This window comes from Anas acuta, chromosome 3 (assembly GCF_963932015.1).
Source record: "Anas acuta chromosome 3, bAnaAcu1.1, whole genome shotgun sequence".
Classification (NCBI taxonomy): Eukaryota; Metazoa; Chordata; class Aves; order Anseriformes; family Anatidae; genus Anas; species Anas acuta.
In genome coordinates, this window is record NC_088981.1 from 116,142,017 (window position 1) to 116,159,730 (window position 17,714).

General features: G+C 42.3%; 1 protein-coding gene across 20 annotated transcripts in view; it reads right to left on the reverse strand.

Moving 5' to 3' along the window:
• The window catches only part of HMBOX1 (homeobox containing 1), a 121,406-nt gene continuing 103,692 nt past the window's right edge, over positions 1-17,714 (reverse strand). For 17 of the 20 annotated variants that reach the window (XM_068678930.1, XM_068678935.1, XM_068678929.1 and 14 more), the window contains one exon: positions 1-16,656. In XM_068678930.1, coding sequence (XP_068535031.1) covers positions 16,519-16,656 — 138 coding nt within the window. In that variant the 3' untranslated portion in view covers positions 1-16,518. The remainder of the gene's footprint in view (positions 16,657-17,714) is intronic. The other 3 variants (XM_068678936.1, XM_068678932.1, XM_068678931.1) reach the window with 1 other exon arrangement.

A 17,714-nucleotide genomic window follows, 5' to 3' on the forward strand; every position in this document is an offset into this window, starting at 1 on the left:
TTTGTTGAGTTATACATTTTTATTTTCTAATAGGTACAATACTAAAATAAACACAAATTAAAAAAAAGTTTTATTAAAACAAAACTGTACAAAAAAGCAGTTATACTACATTTTAATTACAGAACAGTCTACTGTCCAAAAGGCACTAATCCAGAATAGGAGATACAATGATACAGGACTCATTTTAACTATTTTAATCAATACAATAGAGCACTTGTTTCTCTGTCCATTCACATATAGAAACAAGGACTTTTGCTACAGTCATTACACACTGTTATAAATATGAGCCCTACATGTAAAGATGCAGTATCGCTCTCCCTGGGCCAGAATTCAGCTCAAACAAGGCTAGAAATTAAAAAAAAATAATTAAAAAAAATTAAAAAAAAAGGGAGAGAGCAAAGGACACAAGGGAAGTAGTTGATACTTCATACGTTCGCAGTACCTGCTCCCTACGGAAGATGTGACGAGTATTAACCTCACCTTCGTTTTGTAGCTGGGAACTGAAGCACACAGAAAGGTTTTTGCCTCCAGGGTTTGCAGCAAGGCTGTGGCAGAACTGAAAGGTGAGCTCACAGCACCCGATTCCCAAGGCTTTGCATTTTTTTTCCCCGCTACAACCTGTTTTATCCAGGCCTCCTTAGACCCTCTCTTCCCCTGGCCAGGTCTCTAAATAATGCATAAGGAACAATGCCCAAGTGCAAGAGGGAGAAAAACGAGGGCTTTTCTCCTTGCAGCAAAACGCGGAGCAGACCCACTCGGCACCTTGCAGACAAAGGCAGTGATTCAGAGAAGATTTTAGCAAATTCTTCTTAAAAATCAGTACTTTTACTGCAAGGGGATCGAGCCATGAGCAGACGGACCTCGTTTGCTGCAAGTGCTCTTCCAGCAACGCACCCAGCTGCTGCAAAGCCACCGGAGACACGTGGCTGGGGATGGAAGGGTGCGTTGGAAGTGGCACGGGGGAAGTGCCAGCACTGGCTTGCCAACTTGCCCTCCTGAAAGCAAAACTACGCTTCGGCAGAGCGCAGACAGCGGTGAGGAACGCGAGGTCCCCAGAGCTCCTCGCTCCATCTTCCTCCGTGGTGGTGTTACCTGAGATGCGCTCCCCTGTGATGGTCACTGCTGCTTCCTGGCCTTTTCTTGCCCACTACAAGGATCTGCTCGTCCTCCCTCCCAGTCTGCACTACTGCTTTCTTTGCTTTCCCCCTGAAACGTCAGGCTGAGGAGCAGTAGCAAAGCCACTACAGACCGTGGAGGGCGTGCTCGGAGAACACGCGTGTGCAAAGCAAGCAGCCAGCGCCGAAGATCACGAATAAATAACCACGCTCTCGGCTGAACGAGCAGCCCCGGTTAAGAGAAAGGCCGAGGCATGTCTGCAGGCTCGTGGTGACGAGGAGGAGCATTGCCCAACGCTTTCGAGGCGGATGAGGTTTAACACGCAGGCGGGAGAGGGATACTGCACCTTTCGAACAGTGTCATACACATAAGACAAAGACAGGCATCTGGATGTTAACAAAAATAAGTAACAAAGAAATATGATTAAACAAAATCTCTTCTCACATCATCCTATACTACATCCTCCTTCTGCTTAGCAGAAAATTGTACGTACACAAAAATACAAATACACAATTTTGTAGAACAGTCTGATTTTAATATATTTATATATATTTATATTTATATGAGTGGCAGGTTAGTTCATTATATAGAGCTTTTTGCACTTTTGGCTCATATGCAACAAGGCTTTATAAATTCAGCTTTAGCTTTCATTCAGGTTTTATAGCTTCTTGAACATTTGTTTTCACATTTAAAGCAGCATCCAATTTGCAAGAGGAGTTGGTGGTGGCTACAGCAAGGATCAGGTCACGAGGTTACTCGGGGGCGAGGGGGGGAATATACATTCCAGTGTGTGTGTGTGCGCGCTAGTGCTAATGGAGAAAAAAGAAAGGACTGTGACCGTATGACTCCAGGATACCAAGTTTACCTCTTGAGGTAGGCAGAACACCTACAGCAGATGAGACACGGCTGCGGTTTTCATCGGGGCACGCGGCGCGAGGAACGGACACGCGGGTGGAGGATGCTGACAGAGGGACGCACGGAGACCTAAAAACCTGCTGGCGAGTGGTGGCGGCCAGCAGGGGCTGGACACGGCTCACCCCTCGTGGTATTTCTGCGTTTGGCGGACACGCCAAGGCGGCTGCCGGCCACCCGGCCACGCACGAGAGCGCCTGGCTCCCACCCTGCGCCCACCGCGGCTGCGGAGCGAAACGAAGACAAGACCTGAAATGGCAAACCCAGCCCCCAGCGCTCGGCTAGGGCGGGCTTTTGGTCGGGGCCTTTGCTTTTCTTTGTCTCTTTTTGTGCCTCTGATGCTGTTCCGTTGGCTTTTCCCTTCTAGGTTTGCAGCGCTCACTCCTACATTAATCTTTTTTCAATTACAACCGCGGTTATTGACAATCGCTTTGTTGAGGAAAAAAAATAAAATAAAATAATCACAGTTTAAAAAAAGGCATCTCCAGAGCAGGGCAGCAGTACAATGTCAAACGGTCGGCGTGTGTTATAGGCTCCACAAATGCTTTATTTTCATTAGTACCCCAGCAATAGATTCCCATTTGATCACTGCCTGTATCAACACCCATCAACATCCTACAAGCTAATTTTCTGTTCTCTGCGAAAGAGATGTCCTTATAGCTTTTCTTGCCAATAGTAATTTCCTAGGCTTTCCCAACTCATGTGTTATTAAGTTGTCAGAGTGAAAACAACATTTTGTTACTAATGAAAAATAAAACATCTACATATGGATTGCTTTCATTTTCGGAATCCTTAAGTGGTGCTAATACATCTTAATAGTGTTCTGTTATTTTTATTTCCTTTTACTATGGTCAGAAGAAATTCTTTAATGCAATTTTTTTTTTTTTTTTTAAACTAGCATCGATATCTATCTTTAATTTTACCCACATAAAATTCTCCTGTATGTTTACAAAATTACAACCACCTGCCAATAGTTAAATTACTTTGACAAAAACGCTTAGCAGGTGCCACTATTATAAGCCTAGAAATAATTAAGAATATAGGAAGAAACTGCCTCTGTGATTCCAAAACGGGGTGATTAAATATGCTTATTAGCCACTTCTACCCAGAATCTCAGACGTACGGGCATCCAGAGATGCATGATTAATGCACGAAGCTATTTGCATCTGTAATCCAAGAGGCAGCTTCCTACCAAATTCTCTCCAAGCTTCCCCCTCTTCCCCGTCCACCCCAAACTGGAGATTGCTAAGGTTTGGCTGAGGAGCAAGATTTGTTAAGGAGTTCCCCCCGCCAACAAGTTTTAGGCTGAAAACCGAGGGGGGGCAGCACGGGGAAGGAGTGGAGATTTTTTTCCAGCCGGGCTCCGGATCCCTGCTGCTCCTCGGGAGCCTCACGTGCGGGGGGACTGCAGGGAGGGCTCGTTTCTTAAGAGGGAAATGAGGTCTAATCCTATTCCTCCAGCTCACTCTGGAGTCCTGTTACTCACTTAGGCACTTTTTAAATTGACACTAAGAAAAAAAATAATAATAATAATTAAAAAAGTACTGCACATATTTCACACTTCCTGGGCTTTCACGGGCCTTGGGAAGATCGTAGAGACCAAGAGGGAGACAGCCAAGGCGATCTGTCAAGAAAATAGTGCTCCCCACGGACACAAGTGACTTGTACTTGTCACCCTCTGATAGAACTGCTGTTGAACTAAATCTAGGCTAGATTTGTTACTCCTGTATTATCTTTAAGGTAAAAAGCCTGTCCTGCGGTGGTCCTGCGGCACTGTGCTAGCATGTTATGGTGTAGGAGCTGACACCTGACTTCCAGAGAGGCACGGGGCTCTCCCAGTCCAACCCAGTGGTGCTGGGGACCTGTACTGGTTTGAGCCAGAGCTGCCCTTCACCTCCAAGAACAATCCTGATGGCAAAGTGAGGGCTGGCTGCTGCTGAGATATGGAACTACGCTGCTTACACCACGGCTAGATCCAAAAGTCTTGTACTGCAACGGGTGATGACACGGAAAATCTGCCAAAAAACAACAGGGCTCTGACCCCAAAGAATCTAGAAACGAGTCAAAAAAGGTTCAGGTCAGCACAAGCCTCCACATGCCACCTAAGTGGATGCGAAAGGCAAAGAGAAAGAGAAAATTCAGTGGGTAGTGCTGAAAGACGGGCAGACCAAACTCCAATCTATTTTCATGACGGTATCTATTTGGAAAAAACATTTCATTTCAAGTCTCTCTAATCATCTTCAAATCTAAAACAACTTAAAAAAAAATTAAAAAGGAACTGGGGCTGCCAAAAGTGATCCCCAGCCCTGGCTGAATGGGCCCCAGTACACAGCCGCTTCGGCGAGGCCAAGCAAATCTGTGCATCCTGTCCCAAACCCTTGCAGGAAAAAGCAGGCGACAACACAGTAACTGCACCAATTAATCCAGCTTCCAACACAGCTTCCAACAGTAAGTGCAAGCAAGACGAAACAAAATTAAAGAAAAAAATGCTACTACCTCTGTTAACCATGGTCCGACACCTGGAACTACATTTTTTCACGTAGGAGGCTTCAAGTAAAGCCTGCTGGAAAAGGACTGAATGTATGAACTCTTTTCTTTTTCAATGGTCAGAGTGGACTCTGGAAAATGTTTCATGTTCAGACTTCACCGTGGACAATAGATATCTGGACTTCAAGTAGGCAGTTGATACAGCACCATCTCATAGGCAGAAGGAAAGGTGAAGCTGCGATGACTTGGACTGAAGTATTAAAAGAATTTAGAAAACACCTAACTATAAATACACCGCCTGATGTTGAGAAGGTAATAAAGTGCCTGTAGAGGAAAAGAGAAGAACGAGAAACCAGAGGAATGAAATTCAAATGGCAGAAGTCACCAAAGAAAGGGGAGAAAGGGCACAGAAAGCAACCGGTCAGTCCCAACGGGAATGGGAGAGGCACCAACCTACAAGTGGCATAGGGAACAAAACCAAACAGATAAACCTGAGCACTCTAACTGTGTGCAAGAAATGTCAAATTACTCTGTTAAGAACAGCCACATCTGTGAAATACCTGTATTTTTCCAAGTTAACTCGCTAGAGTTATCATTGAACATCTACTGAAGTGCAAGGCGCAGTGCCAGTCTTCCCAGTAAAAAAAGACAGTCCCAAGATTAATAAAAAAAAAAAAAAGGTTATACTTAGAAGTTCCTCTGTCCCTGATTTGTTGACCTAAGCATCAAAACTAAAAGGAGGGAAGGGAGGAGTGCTGCCAGCTAACCGTGCTAAAAAACCCCCGAGGTCTTTTGGAGAGCAAAAAGCTCAAAAGTTTTCAAAAGATTTGGAACCAAACCTAAAATTCAGTACTGGATGGCTCTGTTATTAGCATGGAAATCACAAATATCGCTTAGTTTGAGGCCGTATGACCACTGGGTTCAGGTTAGAGCACATCAGTGTAAGAAAACCATTGGTAAACCAGGTAAAATGGATTACCGAGGCGAGAAGGAGCTTGGCTGAAAGACAGAAGGAATAATCTCTATGAGGCAACACAACTAAAGTTTGGGAAAGAATCGCGTGAAATTTGGTACCAACAAGAATCGGCGGCAGAAGAAAGAGAATGGCTTAGAGCAGTGGAAGGAGGTGCAACTCGAAACACTCATCTGGAATTCCTTCGGGGAAGTAAAGGCTCAGTGTAAGAAATAATTTCAGGAGGAGACATCAGTTCAGCAAGACGACTTCTGCTGGCTGTGATATTTTTGAAGCGCTCTGGCAATTGATAAAAGCATTTGTAAAAACAGCTGCTCGAGGCAATGCAGCTACAGGAAATGGTCACGATTGATCAACGTTTTTTTCATGTTAAATAATTTTTATGTTCAATCTGCCCAGGTAACAATGGAAAACATCGCAAGGTACCCTTAACAACTGGAATTCATGCACCCAGATGTCTAATGTAGAGAACAGCAACAAAGAAGTTAAGATTAGAAATTCAGACTGACCTGGTCTGGCTTTTGGTTGGGTTCTTTTTTTTGCTTTTACACGAGAAGCAAAACCAAAGGTTGAACAGAATAACGCTGTTCCAGAGCTACCAGAGCTGCTCAACAAGGCTGGGAGGATGTATCGCTGTCTCAGGAGAACAGACACACTGAATCTGTAAGATACTGAAGCAAATCTAAGTAACACAGCAGCATACATAAACCACCTTTTATCACGTCTACATTTGTTTGATTCCCATTATGGCAGAAGTACAAAGTGTAAAAAGGTATTTATCATATATATAACTGGAACCTCCCATGGTTTAAGGCACAACATGTTCTCTGATGGCAAGTCACACTTTTTAAATGAAATTCGTACTGCAGAGAACCCCTCTAGTACTCAAATCTCTACAAACGATTAAATACTAAGAACAGGTTATAACTGTAAGAGTAGAAGACAAGCCTACCTCTTTGGAATCAGAGTTTTACGATTAAGGCCAGAAGGGACCAGTCTATCACCTACAAGGAGACCCTTAATATCACGTGGGTTCTCAAATATCTGATGCAAACTTCCTACTCTGTCTTCATCCAGTGGGATGAATGAACCATCCTGCCCTTCCAAATGCAAAAAAAAAAAAACAAAATCCCCTAAGGGTTTATAAACATAAACGGACTTCCCACCCCAACACATTTACAAATGCCTTCTTCATGTCCATGGATACTTCACTGACTTCTTCTAATCAGAAGTTTGATTTTCAAGCTTGTTTCACTGAATTGAATTACTGACAGTGCAACCGCAGGACAGTTTGGTTCCTGCTCTGCTGTAAATCCTAGCAGGCATTAACTGAGTGTTGTTGAAATCTAGGGGAAATTCTCAGCTGGAGTTAACTCTAGTAGCTCTGCAAATGGGAGGATCTATTCCCTAATCTCAGATAGTATTTACTGTCTCCAAACACCTGGAGAAACAGGGCTGTGACTTGAAAGGGCTCTAAAGGAAAGGAAGAGAGGCAGAATTAAACTGCTCCTGCCCAGTGAGCAGCTGTGTGCTTAGCTAAAGTGACAGGCAGCTACCCCTACGATGAAAAGCACGTCTCAAATTCCAACAGCAGCTCCTCATCATGCTGTAAGGTGTGCCTGGCCCAAAGAAACACACATTGATATCTCAGAGCATTTAATAAGCTGCTTCAGCTATCTCACAGAATCATCTAGGTTGGAAGAGACCTCCAAGATCTCATCAATAAAGCCCCCGAGATGTTCACCTTTCTCAACCCGTAATCACACCCTTTGCACGGTGCACCTGGTCTTTCTCAGCATCACACTTCCCCTTTGCCATGCTGAACCCAGTGTAGCTCCATCTCAACTCAGAGCAGCCTACTCAAGGCAGACAGGTGAAATGTTCTCACTGCTGCCCTCCACTCCAAAATTTCATCAAACCTTTCGAGCAGAAGGCAGCTTGAATGTGCCCGGGGAGAGCCTATGCCATTGCAAAGATCTGCTTACTTGCCATCAAGTATAAATGAAAAAGTTTTCACTCTGGTATAGGAAAAACTGGTCAGTGAGTTGATATTGTGAGTCCCTGGCTCTGGTTAACTCCTCCGTGATGTTTTCAGCTCTGTCACTACAGTCTTGTCAAAGAGAGATAGCAGCAACGTTACCAGCTGACAGGCAAAAAAATCCAACGTCAAATGTGCTTCGAGGAATGGAATACATGCTCAATATTCTTACTGTAATGTATCGAGAAATATTAATTAATCATTTGCTTTCATTAAGTCTTTGTCCTCCTTGAGCCATTTGACAGATAAACTTTGTAAGTAAAATGTGTTTTTCAATCTCCAATGATGTAAAATACATCTCAGAAAGCTGAGGTCAAGCTCTTAATTACAGAGGTGGGTTATTTAAGCTACATATGCCATCTTGCCATAGAATGGAAGACTTTAATTAGTTCAGGAGAAGAGGTGGGAAGAAGGATAGGAAGCTGTATCAAGGCTAGCGACAGCAGCACGTTAACACCCCCAAATTTCTGTCCTAGGAAAGAATTTCCTACCATTGCTCCTGTGAGTAAGCACCACCAGTGCTAACGGTGCTGGAAGAACCACGTACCCAAGACCCATAGATCTGTTCCGAACCACAGTGACAAGGGATGAGATCTGCAGAAGTGTTCCAGTACAAAGAAGCTGAAAAGCTTTAAATAAAGAAAACTGAATAATTTCTTTAGTTTCTTTAAATAAAGAAACTGAAAGCTTTAAATAAGAGCCTGAATAAGTTAAGTTCCTACCTCCTTTGCAAATGGAACACGCTGACTTTTCTAAATGTGACGAGGAGTCTATAAATGCACCTTTACATACCGAAAAGCTTCAGAAACTTGTCTGAGATAAGTAGCTACAGCAGGAGCACGACAGAAAGGAGCTACAGCAGGAACACTAAAGAAAAATATGGTCAAAAAGTTCCTAAAGCACCTAACACCCTACAAGAGATGCCTTTTCAGAATCTGGCAATGTATCGCAGAGAGATGATGGTGTAATTAATGACAGGACATCACCACAGCTCCTCTCCTGTTGTATGGCAGAATTACTTTTGAGGCCATTATCCCGCTGCAGGATCGTTGAGATTTCTTAAGAAAAAGGTGAGTTAGCCCCTAAGAGCACCCTAAGCACAACAGGAGACAGCAGAGGGCTTCAGGACAGCACAGCTACATACTTGGTAAGGCTTCCGAATTGAGACCCTACAAAAGATGACCTCGGGTGGCACAGAAGAGCCAGCGACATTCTCCGCTTTGGGAACGGGATGCTAACAGTGCAATCGGTACTCTCCACCTGCAGGCAGGGTGAAAACACAGCACCAGGAATTCAGTGGAGGCCTGGACCATGGCTAATCTTCCTTAAAATGACTCGAAAACCAAATGGCAAAGCAAGAGGAGCTGATCAAGACCCTGGGTAACTTGCAAGCACACCGTCACGCAACCAAATGGTAGTTTTGTTTCTAAAAAAAAAGTATAAAAACAAGGAGAAAAAAAAAAACACATCAAAACCATAAAAAATAGGAGAATCAGCTTTGCATAGAAAACTAACCTCAGTTTCAGTCCCTGCTGCTATAAGGTACCGTTGGGAGCAGGTCATTATTTAAGTTTACGAAGTAGCTGTTCCAAGTGTCACTAATAACGCTGGTATTAAAGAGAATTAGGGGGAAGAAGATCTTCTGTTTTCAATCACAGAAAGACAGAAATCCTTTTAATTATGACCATGCCAATCCACATCTTTCTAAAGCAGCTAATTACATGTCAGGAGGACACCCAGTCATTCAAAAGACCTGCCATTACTTTCCCTGCCACACACTTAGGCATTTATCTACCCATCCCAATTACCCTGCCTGCAATTTGAAAGGATTTAGCAGAAGCGTGCTGGATGTTTTGATCAGCAGAACACACCCGCTTCCATTTAACAGGAGAGGGAAGAGAGGGAATGAATGGTGCAGAGCCTGCCAAGCCAGCTGAGAGAGGCACGGCAGGGCCAGCGCGCACCTCACCCTATTGCCAAGGGTTGGGTTCATTCGTGCTGAAGCTGCTGGCCAGAGCACTCCAAAGCTTACTGGGAAGGACTGGGAAGAGCCCAGCATGGCAGCAGCCAACCCAGTTAGTCGGTTTTCTTCTTCAGCCTGATTAAAAGGGGCATTTAAAGTGAGTTTGGGGGAGTTTTCACCGACCAGACCTAAAATGGCAAATCCTTGGCTTATCGCCCGACTACTACGCTGATACCTCGCAGACATCATAGATGGTATCTTGAAAGAGCAAAACGTATTTCTTCACTTTTCCCAGTCAGTACGAGCTAAAGTACGACCTGGATTTTCACTGGGTGGGTGACCTTACCCAAAGCAGAGCAGTTTTGTCCCAATTGCTGTAACGGTGCCAACGCCATCGTAGCTACCGCATCACCTGCGCAAAAACAGGCACAAACAATCCCAAGCTATTTTTACGTGGCAAAACCTAAGGCCAAGGTTAGCCAACAACAACCTATCAGAGGTTTGAATTTTTCTCCCTACGTTTGTTTCACTGGTGCCACCGAGGATACTTGCATTTATTTCATTTTCTTTGCATTTGCTGGACAAAAACCAACACCAAAATGCTGTCAGCTTACCAACAGCCCTCAGAACGACCACATCCACTTTTGCAGTTATAACACATTTCTCACAAAGGAGAGAAATAATTTTTGTGTGTTTTAAATTTGAATTTATAGCTGCCATCTCCAGAATGCCTCGTTTCATTCATGTGCAATATCTTTAATTGGACAGCTCAAAGCCTATAAATTAAAAAAACACTCGCAGAAACTAAAATGAAGGGTTTGGGGCTACGCCGTTCAGCTTGCCAAATGCCCACTGGCCGGTGACCAACTCAAGGTCCTGAGAAAAAATCCCAGCTGCAAAAAGGCCCAAGGGGGAAATTCTGAAATGTCTCCACAACTCTTCGCCTTAGAAACTGCAAGGTACTTTTGGCCAGGCCATCAACCTTCCCTTCCAAGAAGTCACAGTGAAAATTTCTGACTCCACGAACTTCCATTCCATTAGCCAGTATCGTGATACAAACCCAAATACTCCTACTAAGAGGCATTAATACACACAAGAACAATCTACATCTGCCTAAGAAGAAGAGGCATATGTTAGGTCGCTGACACAGAGCACATTTTTTCAAGACCAAACTTGCCAACAAAAATTCCTGCCAAATGCTACACTAAACTCAAGATTATTGCCTACAAGCTTGAGATTTTGCTCAAAAGAATATTACCAAGTCAAGTAACTTCAAAGAGTGCAAGAGCTACTTGGGTGGGAAGCCCTGTCTAAAATAGAAGCAAAGTTTATTTTGACATAAAAAAGTAGAATTTGCTGGTAATTATCCAACAAACTTGAAAAAAGCTGATGAACAGCTTTTTGTATGAGGGTATGAGGGCTACACAGTGATGTAGCTGGGGTAGGAGGAAGAACAGAAACTTTACAGTAAGAAAATTATCTGAAATGAGGAGAATTGCAGGGATAAATGGGAAAAAATACATGTTGAAAAAAAAAAAAAAACACAACTTTTTTTACTTTGGGCAAAATCTATCACCGAATCTTAGTAATTTACAGAGAAACGTGTGAATCCAGCTTTGCAACAGCCTTGAAATTATACACAGCAAAACAAAATCCTGCATTAAATGCTTTTGGGGCAGCATTTTTGAGTTTTGAAAACTCTTATACCAATTTTGCTGGTTTTCTCTATGTGGAAAATAAAGAACCTTCTCCTTATGAAATCCTGTTACAACCACCATGCGTCTCTGCGTGACTCAGTGACCCAGGTGAAAGGCCACCACGATGCTTTCATTTTACTTCTTTGCAAGCAGCAACTCATTGTGAAGGTAAAACCATTACACCACGTAGGGGAACTGAAAATCTTGAACTCATCTGCACCTTAAAGCCAAGAGTCATGCTTGGGATAATGATTCCGTGCTGTTCCGTACTGGCAAACACCATCATGAGTTGTTTTCAAAATAACATCTAAATCAGACCTAAAATTTCTCTAGTAGAGTATATTTTTTGTTGTTCTTTTCTCTTTTCTTTTTTTTTTCCCTAGCAGTGGCCAACAGCAAACACTTAAGGAAATAACGTGAAGCTCTAAGCATAAATCTAACCTACAAGACCAGATCTTCTGAAAATCACCATTTAAAGATCTACTCAACCAAAAATTTCTAGCTTATCACAGTAGTCACCAGCGGGCTTAAGTTAAGTATTTTTTTTTCCTCTAATATGTTCAGCTATGTGAAAATTTTCAAGTCTACACTCACAGCAGCAAGACAATGACAAATCCTCTCAAAGGCAAAAAGGAATCTGCAGCGCAAGCGTTACAAAAACATGGAGAACTTACCAGTTTGATGTAAGCCAATGAAACAAACAAAATCATTAAAATATCCCTGAAGAACTGTGTAAACAGAGCAAATAATTAATGACATTTATTACTTGATTTATGGCTTGATTAGAACCTGTAGCCAGACCCTGCAAATAAAGCTCATCTCTGTTAGGAGAATACATGAGATAACTTTTTATCAATAGGCAAAATAAAAATAAAAAAACAAGCTAAAAGAATTTCATTAAACAAGTGAACACATATGGATCAAACTCCTTGACCTGAGCACAGAGTCACAGAATAAGTTTGAGCAGAAGAGACCTCCGGAGGTCTCTAATCCAATCCCCAATCTTGTCCAGTTGAGTTTTGAATATCCCCAAGGATGTGGTTTTCACTGCCTTTCTGGGCCACTGTTCTAGCACTCTCAGTGTGAAAATATTTCTCTTTCTGCTCATCTGGGATTCTCCTGATTGCACCTTGAGCCCACTGCCCCTAATATTTTCGCTACACGCCTCTGTCATCTCTAAAACTACCCATTAAGACAGCTGAAGAGCAAAATAAGATCTCCCTAGGCCAGCCTGAAAAAAAACAGCTCTCTCGTTCCTTGACATGTGCTCCAGCCCTCGCATCTCAGCAGCCCTACAATGGACTCACTCCTGTCCAAAACTGGACACAATACTCCAGATGTGCTCTCCCAAGTGATGAAGGGAGGGGACTAATCATTTTCCTTGACCTGCTGACAGCTCTTCCTAATGAGGTTCCTTAATTGCTGCAAGGGCACGCTGCTGACTCATGACCAACTTCTTCACGTCCAACGTATGAGTAATGGGATCACGCTGTACCAACATCTATGCTTAAAGTGTAGTAGATGGCTCTACAACTCTAGGGAATCAATGGATAATATTTCTGCTTGCTCCTATTTTTTTATTTTATTTTTTTTGTTATTTTTTTCCAACTCACACTGCTTTTGTAAGTATCTGGGATCTCACTCTTCAGGAAAAAGACATGGAGAATTCAAAACAACACCAAAAAAAGAAGTAGAGGTAGAAATTGTTGTTTTAAGAAGACTGTTAGAGACAACAACTCAAGTATAAGGACTTTATCGGCCACAAAATAACAGCCAAAGTTTACCCTACAAAGTTAAAAGCAATCTGTGCCCATCACAGAAAAGAAGCATCTTGAAAAGTGTCTTCTCTATTCACAGAACAAAAAGGTAGATCTAGCCTGCCACCAGATCCACTACACGGGAATCCATGTGAGAACGAACTGCAGTCATTCCTGGTTGGCTACAACAAATTGCCAGGGAATTGCAATGCTACAAAACAGACCAAAAAAACTAAACAGGCTCAGTTATCAAGAAAATCCAGATCCAGAAAGACAAAGACAACTTCCCATACTACAGCAGAAAACCTAGAACGAAGTCTAAATCCCGGGATGCTTTCTCCACCAGTTCTCCCAATTTCTCCAGATCTAATCTAGGTGCAGGTCTCCTGAAATCATCACACCAACATCTGTTCCATTTAAGGTAATTCACATCAAACCAAAAAATATTTAATCAACTGCAAATTGTCCTTTTTGAGCTTTCAGAATAAAGGAAACTGCCGTGAGCATCCTGATGTCTTACTCTTTCCTCGTACCTTTTGTAGGCAGGTGCAAACCAAGGTGAAAAAAAATGAAACATGCCACGGAATTCTTTTAAAATACATTTTTTTAGGACAACTGATTGCCTAGTTAAGTCATTTGTTATTTCCTCTGGTGAGAAGCTGCTGGGGGAGAGCAGCAAACTGATGTATACCTGGAAGCTACAGACAAGGAGAACGTGGCAATCTCCAGTTGCTCACAAGTGGTTTATCTGTTTAACCTTCATCCTGGATATTGATGCACGATGAGACCAGCAGCTACCTGACGCTGACAGACAGAATTAAGGCCAGATTATTCTACATCAGATGGCGCAGACATACAATTTTAGCAGTGTTACTTTGATCCTGCATCACACGGCCCAAGGATGTTTTAGTACTATTTTTATTCTTTCCTATTGCTTTAAAAAGGCAGTGCTTGAAACAATGACTTTTTTTTTTTTTTAAAGATGCTATAGTAAGCAATATTTCTTTTAAAATTGCAGCTGTCCAACAGTTTGAGTCTGTTCTTTTTAAAATGAAACAGCCAGAACAAATGGTGGTGGCAATCCCAACATAAAGAGGCCATCGATTATTAAAATCTCCTTACTATAAATCGTGGATGTTGCTTGTCAGCTTGGTGTGTGACTGTAGTATGAATAAGAAGGTAAAATTCCACTAAGGCTATAGTTTGCTTGATCATTCCGCTGTGCAAAAATAGAAAGAAAAGCTCTCCTCCCGTCCTTTCACCCCTTAGTACCAAAACATTCATACATGCGTTAAGTAAAAAACTGCAATGGTGCAATGGTAGCTGACCCAATTCCTTTTTTTTTTTTTCCTGAGTCTGCCCTGATGCTACTTACGAATTTGCCTACTCAAGAAACTGCAATAAAACAGAGAAAGACGGCTTCATTCTGCTTCAGTGATCTATACCTAAGGAAAGCACATAAATTTTCCAATGAAATCCATAAATGAAAGACGAGGCCAAGCTCTACCTATTTATCTTCCAAGTTACAGAGACAAAGAGGTGCCAACTCTGTGCCCTCTGAAAGCACAAAATCTCCTCCACACTTACCTAAGCAATTTTTGCGAGATTAACAGATGTAAAGATGATCTAGTTAGCCTACACCTTGGAGGGGTTTAGGCTGCCTAAAAACCTGCTGAGGAACCACATTTTAGGAATTCACAATGCTATCGGAGCGTTATCATGAGGAAGGGAGGGAGGAGGAGAACAAACCAAGTAATTGCAACTTCCCTTCATCCCCTCCACCTTCAGAAGTGGATGAGAGAAGAGGGAAGACCATGCTTCAAAATTAAACTATTTTCCCCTCTTAAGCTATTCCCACGTAAACGTAAAAAAAATGGAATGTTGTGGAAACACTATGCAAATTTTTATATATCTATATAGAAAAATTTACATAGTTTTTTTTTTTCTCTTTTTTAAACGTAACACAGTCCTGCCCGTCTCTAACACTTCCCGTGCTGTTTCCATTGAAATGTTTCCTCTTACCGGCAGCAACATATCATTTTATCAGGATGCCAGGAGATCATTTCCACACAATGCCAGCAGATGTAATTTTCTTAGATGCACACACAGTTCATCATTTAGATACTAGATGACAAGGTGATCGCAGGGTGACTCTGTAATGCAAGTTTGCTGTTTGGCATTTTGAATTCTCAAATGATAAAAAAAAGACTTATCAAATATAAATATCTTTAAGAAAAAAGTAACAAAAGTGCTACATATGATCAAGGAAAACAATTCCATTAGTTTCTGCTACTTAAAGTAGGTTTGCTTTACAAATATTACCACATCCATTATCAGTATGGCTTCCAATTATTAATTAAATTGCTCGTAGCAGTATAGCTTTCTCACATCTTAACAAGGACAGAGTAAAGAGAACACAAAACATTCACACCCCATTTCTCAGGTAAGAGATCCTCCTGCCTTTAAGCAAATACAAAAGTTCGTATTTAGGAGAATATTTATGCTATGATGGTTAACTAGCAAAGGTCAGATGCAAAAGTTCTCCAATAACCCTTTTTTCTAGTTGGGGTGTAGGCATTAGTTACACAGACGTGTAAAAATTCACTCACCCATTTCATGACCATAATACCTTCCTGGAAAACATTGCTTTTGAAAGTGGCAAAGTGGAGAAGGGAGTAGGGTGGGGACAGAAAAGGTGAGAGGAAGAATAAAAAGTGAACTTGTTAGTGACAGATCAATAGAGTCTAGACCTCTTCTGAGCAGGCACTGCTAGCCATGCCAAATAATGAATAGTGGTTTTGAGAAGTGGACTGTTGTCCATTAGACATTCAGCTCATTTTTCATATGATCCCAGGCTGGGCTTCAATCATGGTCCCAGAGGCAGAAGGCAGTACTTATCCACTAAGCCACGCAGCTTGTGAGAGCAGAGGATGTCTGTGTTGAATATGTGAACATCAACCAAAATATGTGAATGTGTTTCCAATGGACATTCTCAGCACAGCACCCAAAAGTATATCCAGTCACTGTATGACCAGTGAGGCACAGCTTATTGCAGCTGGAAATCATTTATTCCCATGCTGAAAGTGGGGTTTCTAGTGTTCTTTTTACTCTCTGTTGATAATCCCAATCTGGTGTCCATCGACCCTGTGCCACTACCTCAGCTTGCATCCTTTCAGTCTCAGAGAAGGAAAAGCATACAGACTATTTTTACACAATCTCTAAGGGTATCCAAGATTTTAAGTGTAGCCTAAGACTTGTAATTGAGGACTGTCTAAAATACCTGGAAGCACTTTGAATGCTAAGACAGAGCAGCAAGATTTTTCTAGCCACTGGGGCTGGGAGAGGGAGGTTGGTTGGTTGATTGATTATTTATTGGGAATTAATACTGAGAGAGTATATGCAAAGGCTGAGGGCACCATGCCATCTTCACAGAACAAGACCCTAACAGCTAACTGACGTACAAGAAACTGCAAAGTTATACTGTAAGAACACATATTAAGGACCGAGGAAAGTCTGCTAAGGTGCTACGTCTAAAACTAAGTTACTTCTCACTCTGACCCTCCCCCTTCTTCGTATCAGTCGTCGTCTAGAGCCTCTGTCTTGATCTCGTTGGCTCCTTGCCGGGCCAATGCCAAGATGGTGTGGTTTACCGCTGCCATTTCCACGGCTAACGAGATGGGGTCTTGGTGGTCACTATGGCTAGTGCTGTCATCCTGCGCGGGCGGAAACGAGAAAAGAGAAGCGTGGTTACTCCACAAGCAGAAAAAAATCAGGAAAAAAAAGCTAGGGTAGAAATAATGGGCTAGGGGCAGCAAACTGCACGTTTGTTGCAGGGGTACAACGTGAAAGGAGTTCACACAATTGATTTAGGACTGATTTCCCTCACTGTGCAGACAAAGGTAAGCAGGGCATGGAGTGGTGTACCCAATCTCTGAGAAATAAATTTAAGGCGGGGGTGGGAGGGGAGAAAATTTGGAGAAAAATACTAAATTATAAAGATAAAAGTGGTATACAACACATGTCAGGAAACCAAACTAAGGCAGAAACCCACTGCACAAGTTCATGCTACGCTTGCATTTTGACTACTGCATACAGTTCTGGGCATCCCGTTTAAAGAGGAGATGGGAGAACTAGAAAAGGCAGCGAGAGTGGCAACCAAGAGGAACAGAGGCATGGGGTGGCTCCCTTACAAGGAGGGAATAAATAGACCTAGACTCCTCAGTTTGGAAGAGAAATGGCTGATGGTTGATATGGTAAATGCTTATTCCAAATAATCAGTAAACAGGGACCAATTGTTCACTACTTCTGACGATCTAACACGCAAGGGTGCTCACTGAAATGAGGAGCTAATATATTCTGGAGCAGCGACAGGAAGCAGCTCTTCACTTATCACAGATCAGTTGTAGGATTCACTGATTTTTAGATTAGCCCAAAGTAAAAATGGCTTTAATAAGCGGGGTTAGACAAGTTCATGGAAAATTTGTCTACTGGTAACTATCAAAAAAGGAAGTGGATTCACTGCCTGACTCAGGAAGTTCCTCCAAACTACTGCCTTCCAGAACCTGGAAGCTACTATAATAAAATCAGTCTATAATTGTCCTGCTCTTTAAAAATATTTTTTCCTGAAATATTGTTACTGACCTCACTCAGAGATAGGAAGCAATCCTAGACTTTGGTCTGAGTCAGTATCCTATGAAGAAATTGAATTCACATGGGAACTGGGAAAAAGATGCTGAAAACCTCCTAGACAGGTAAGGAAAACAGTGCGAGG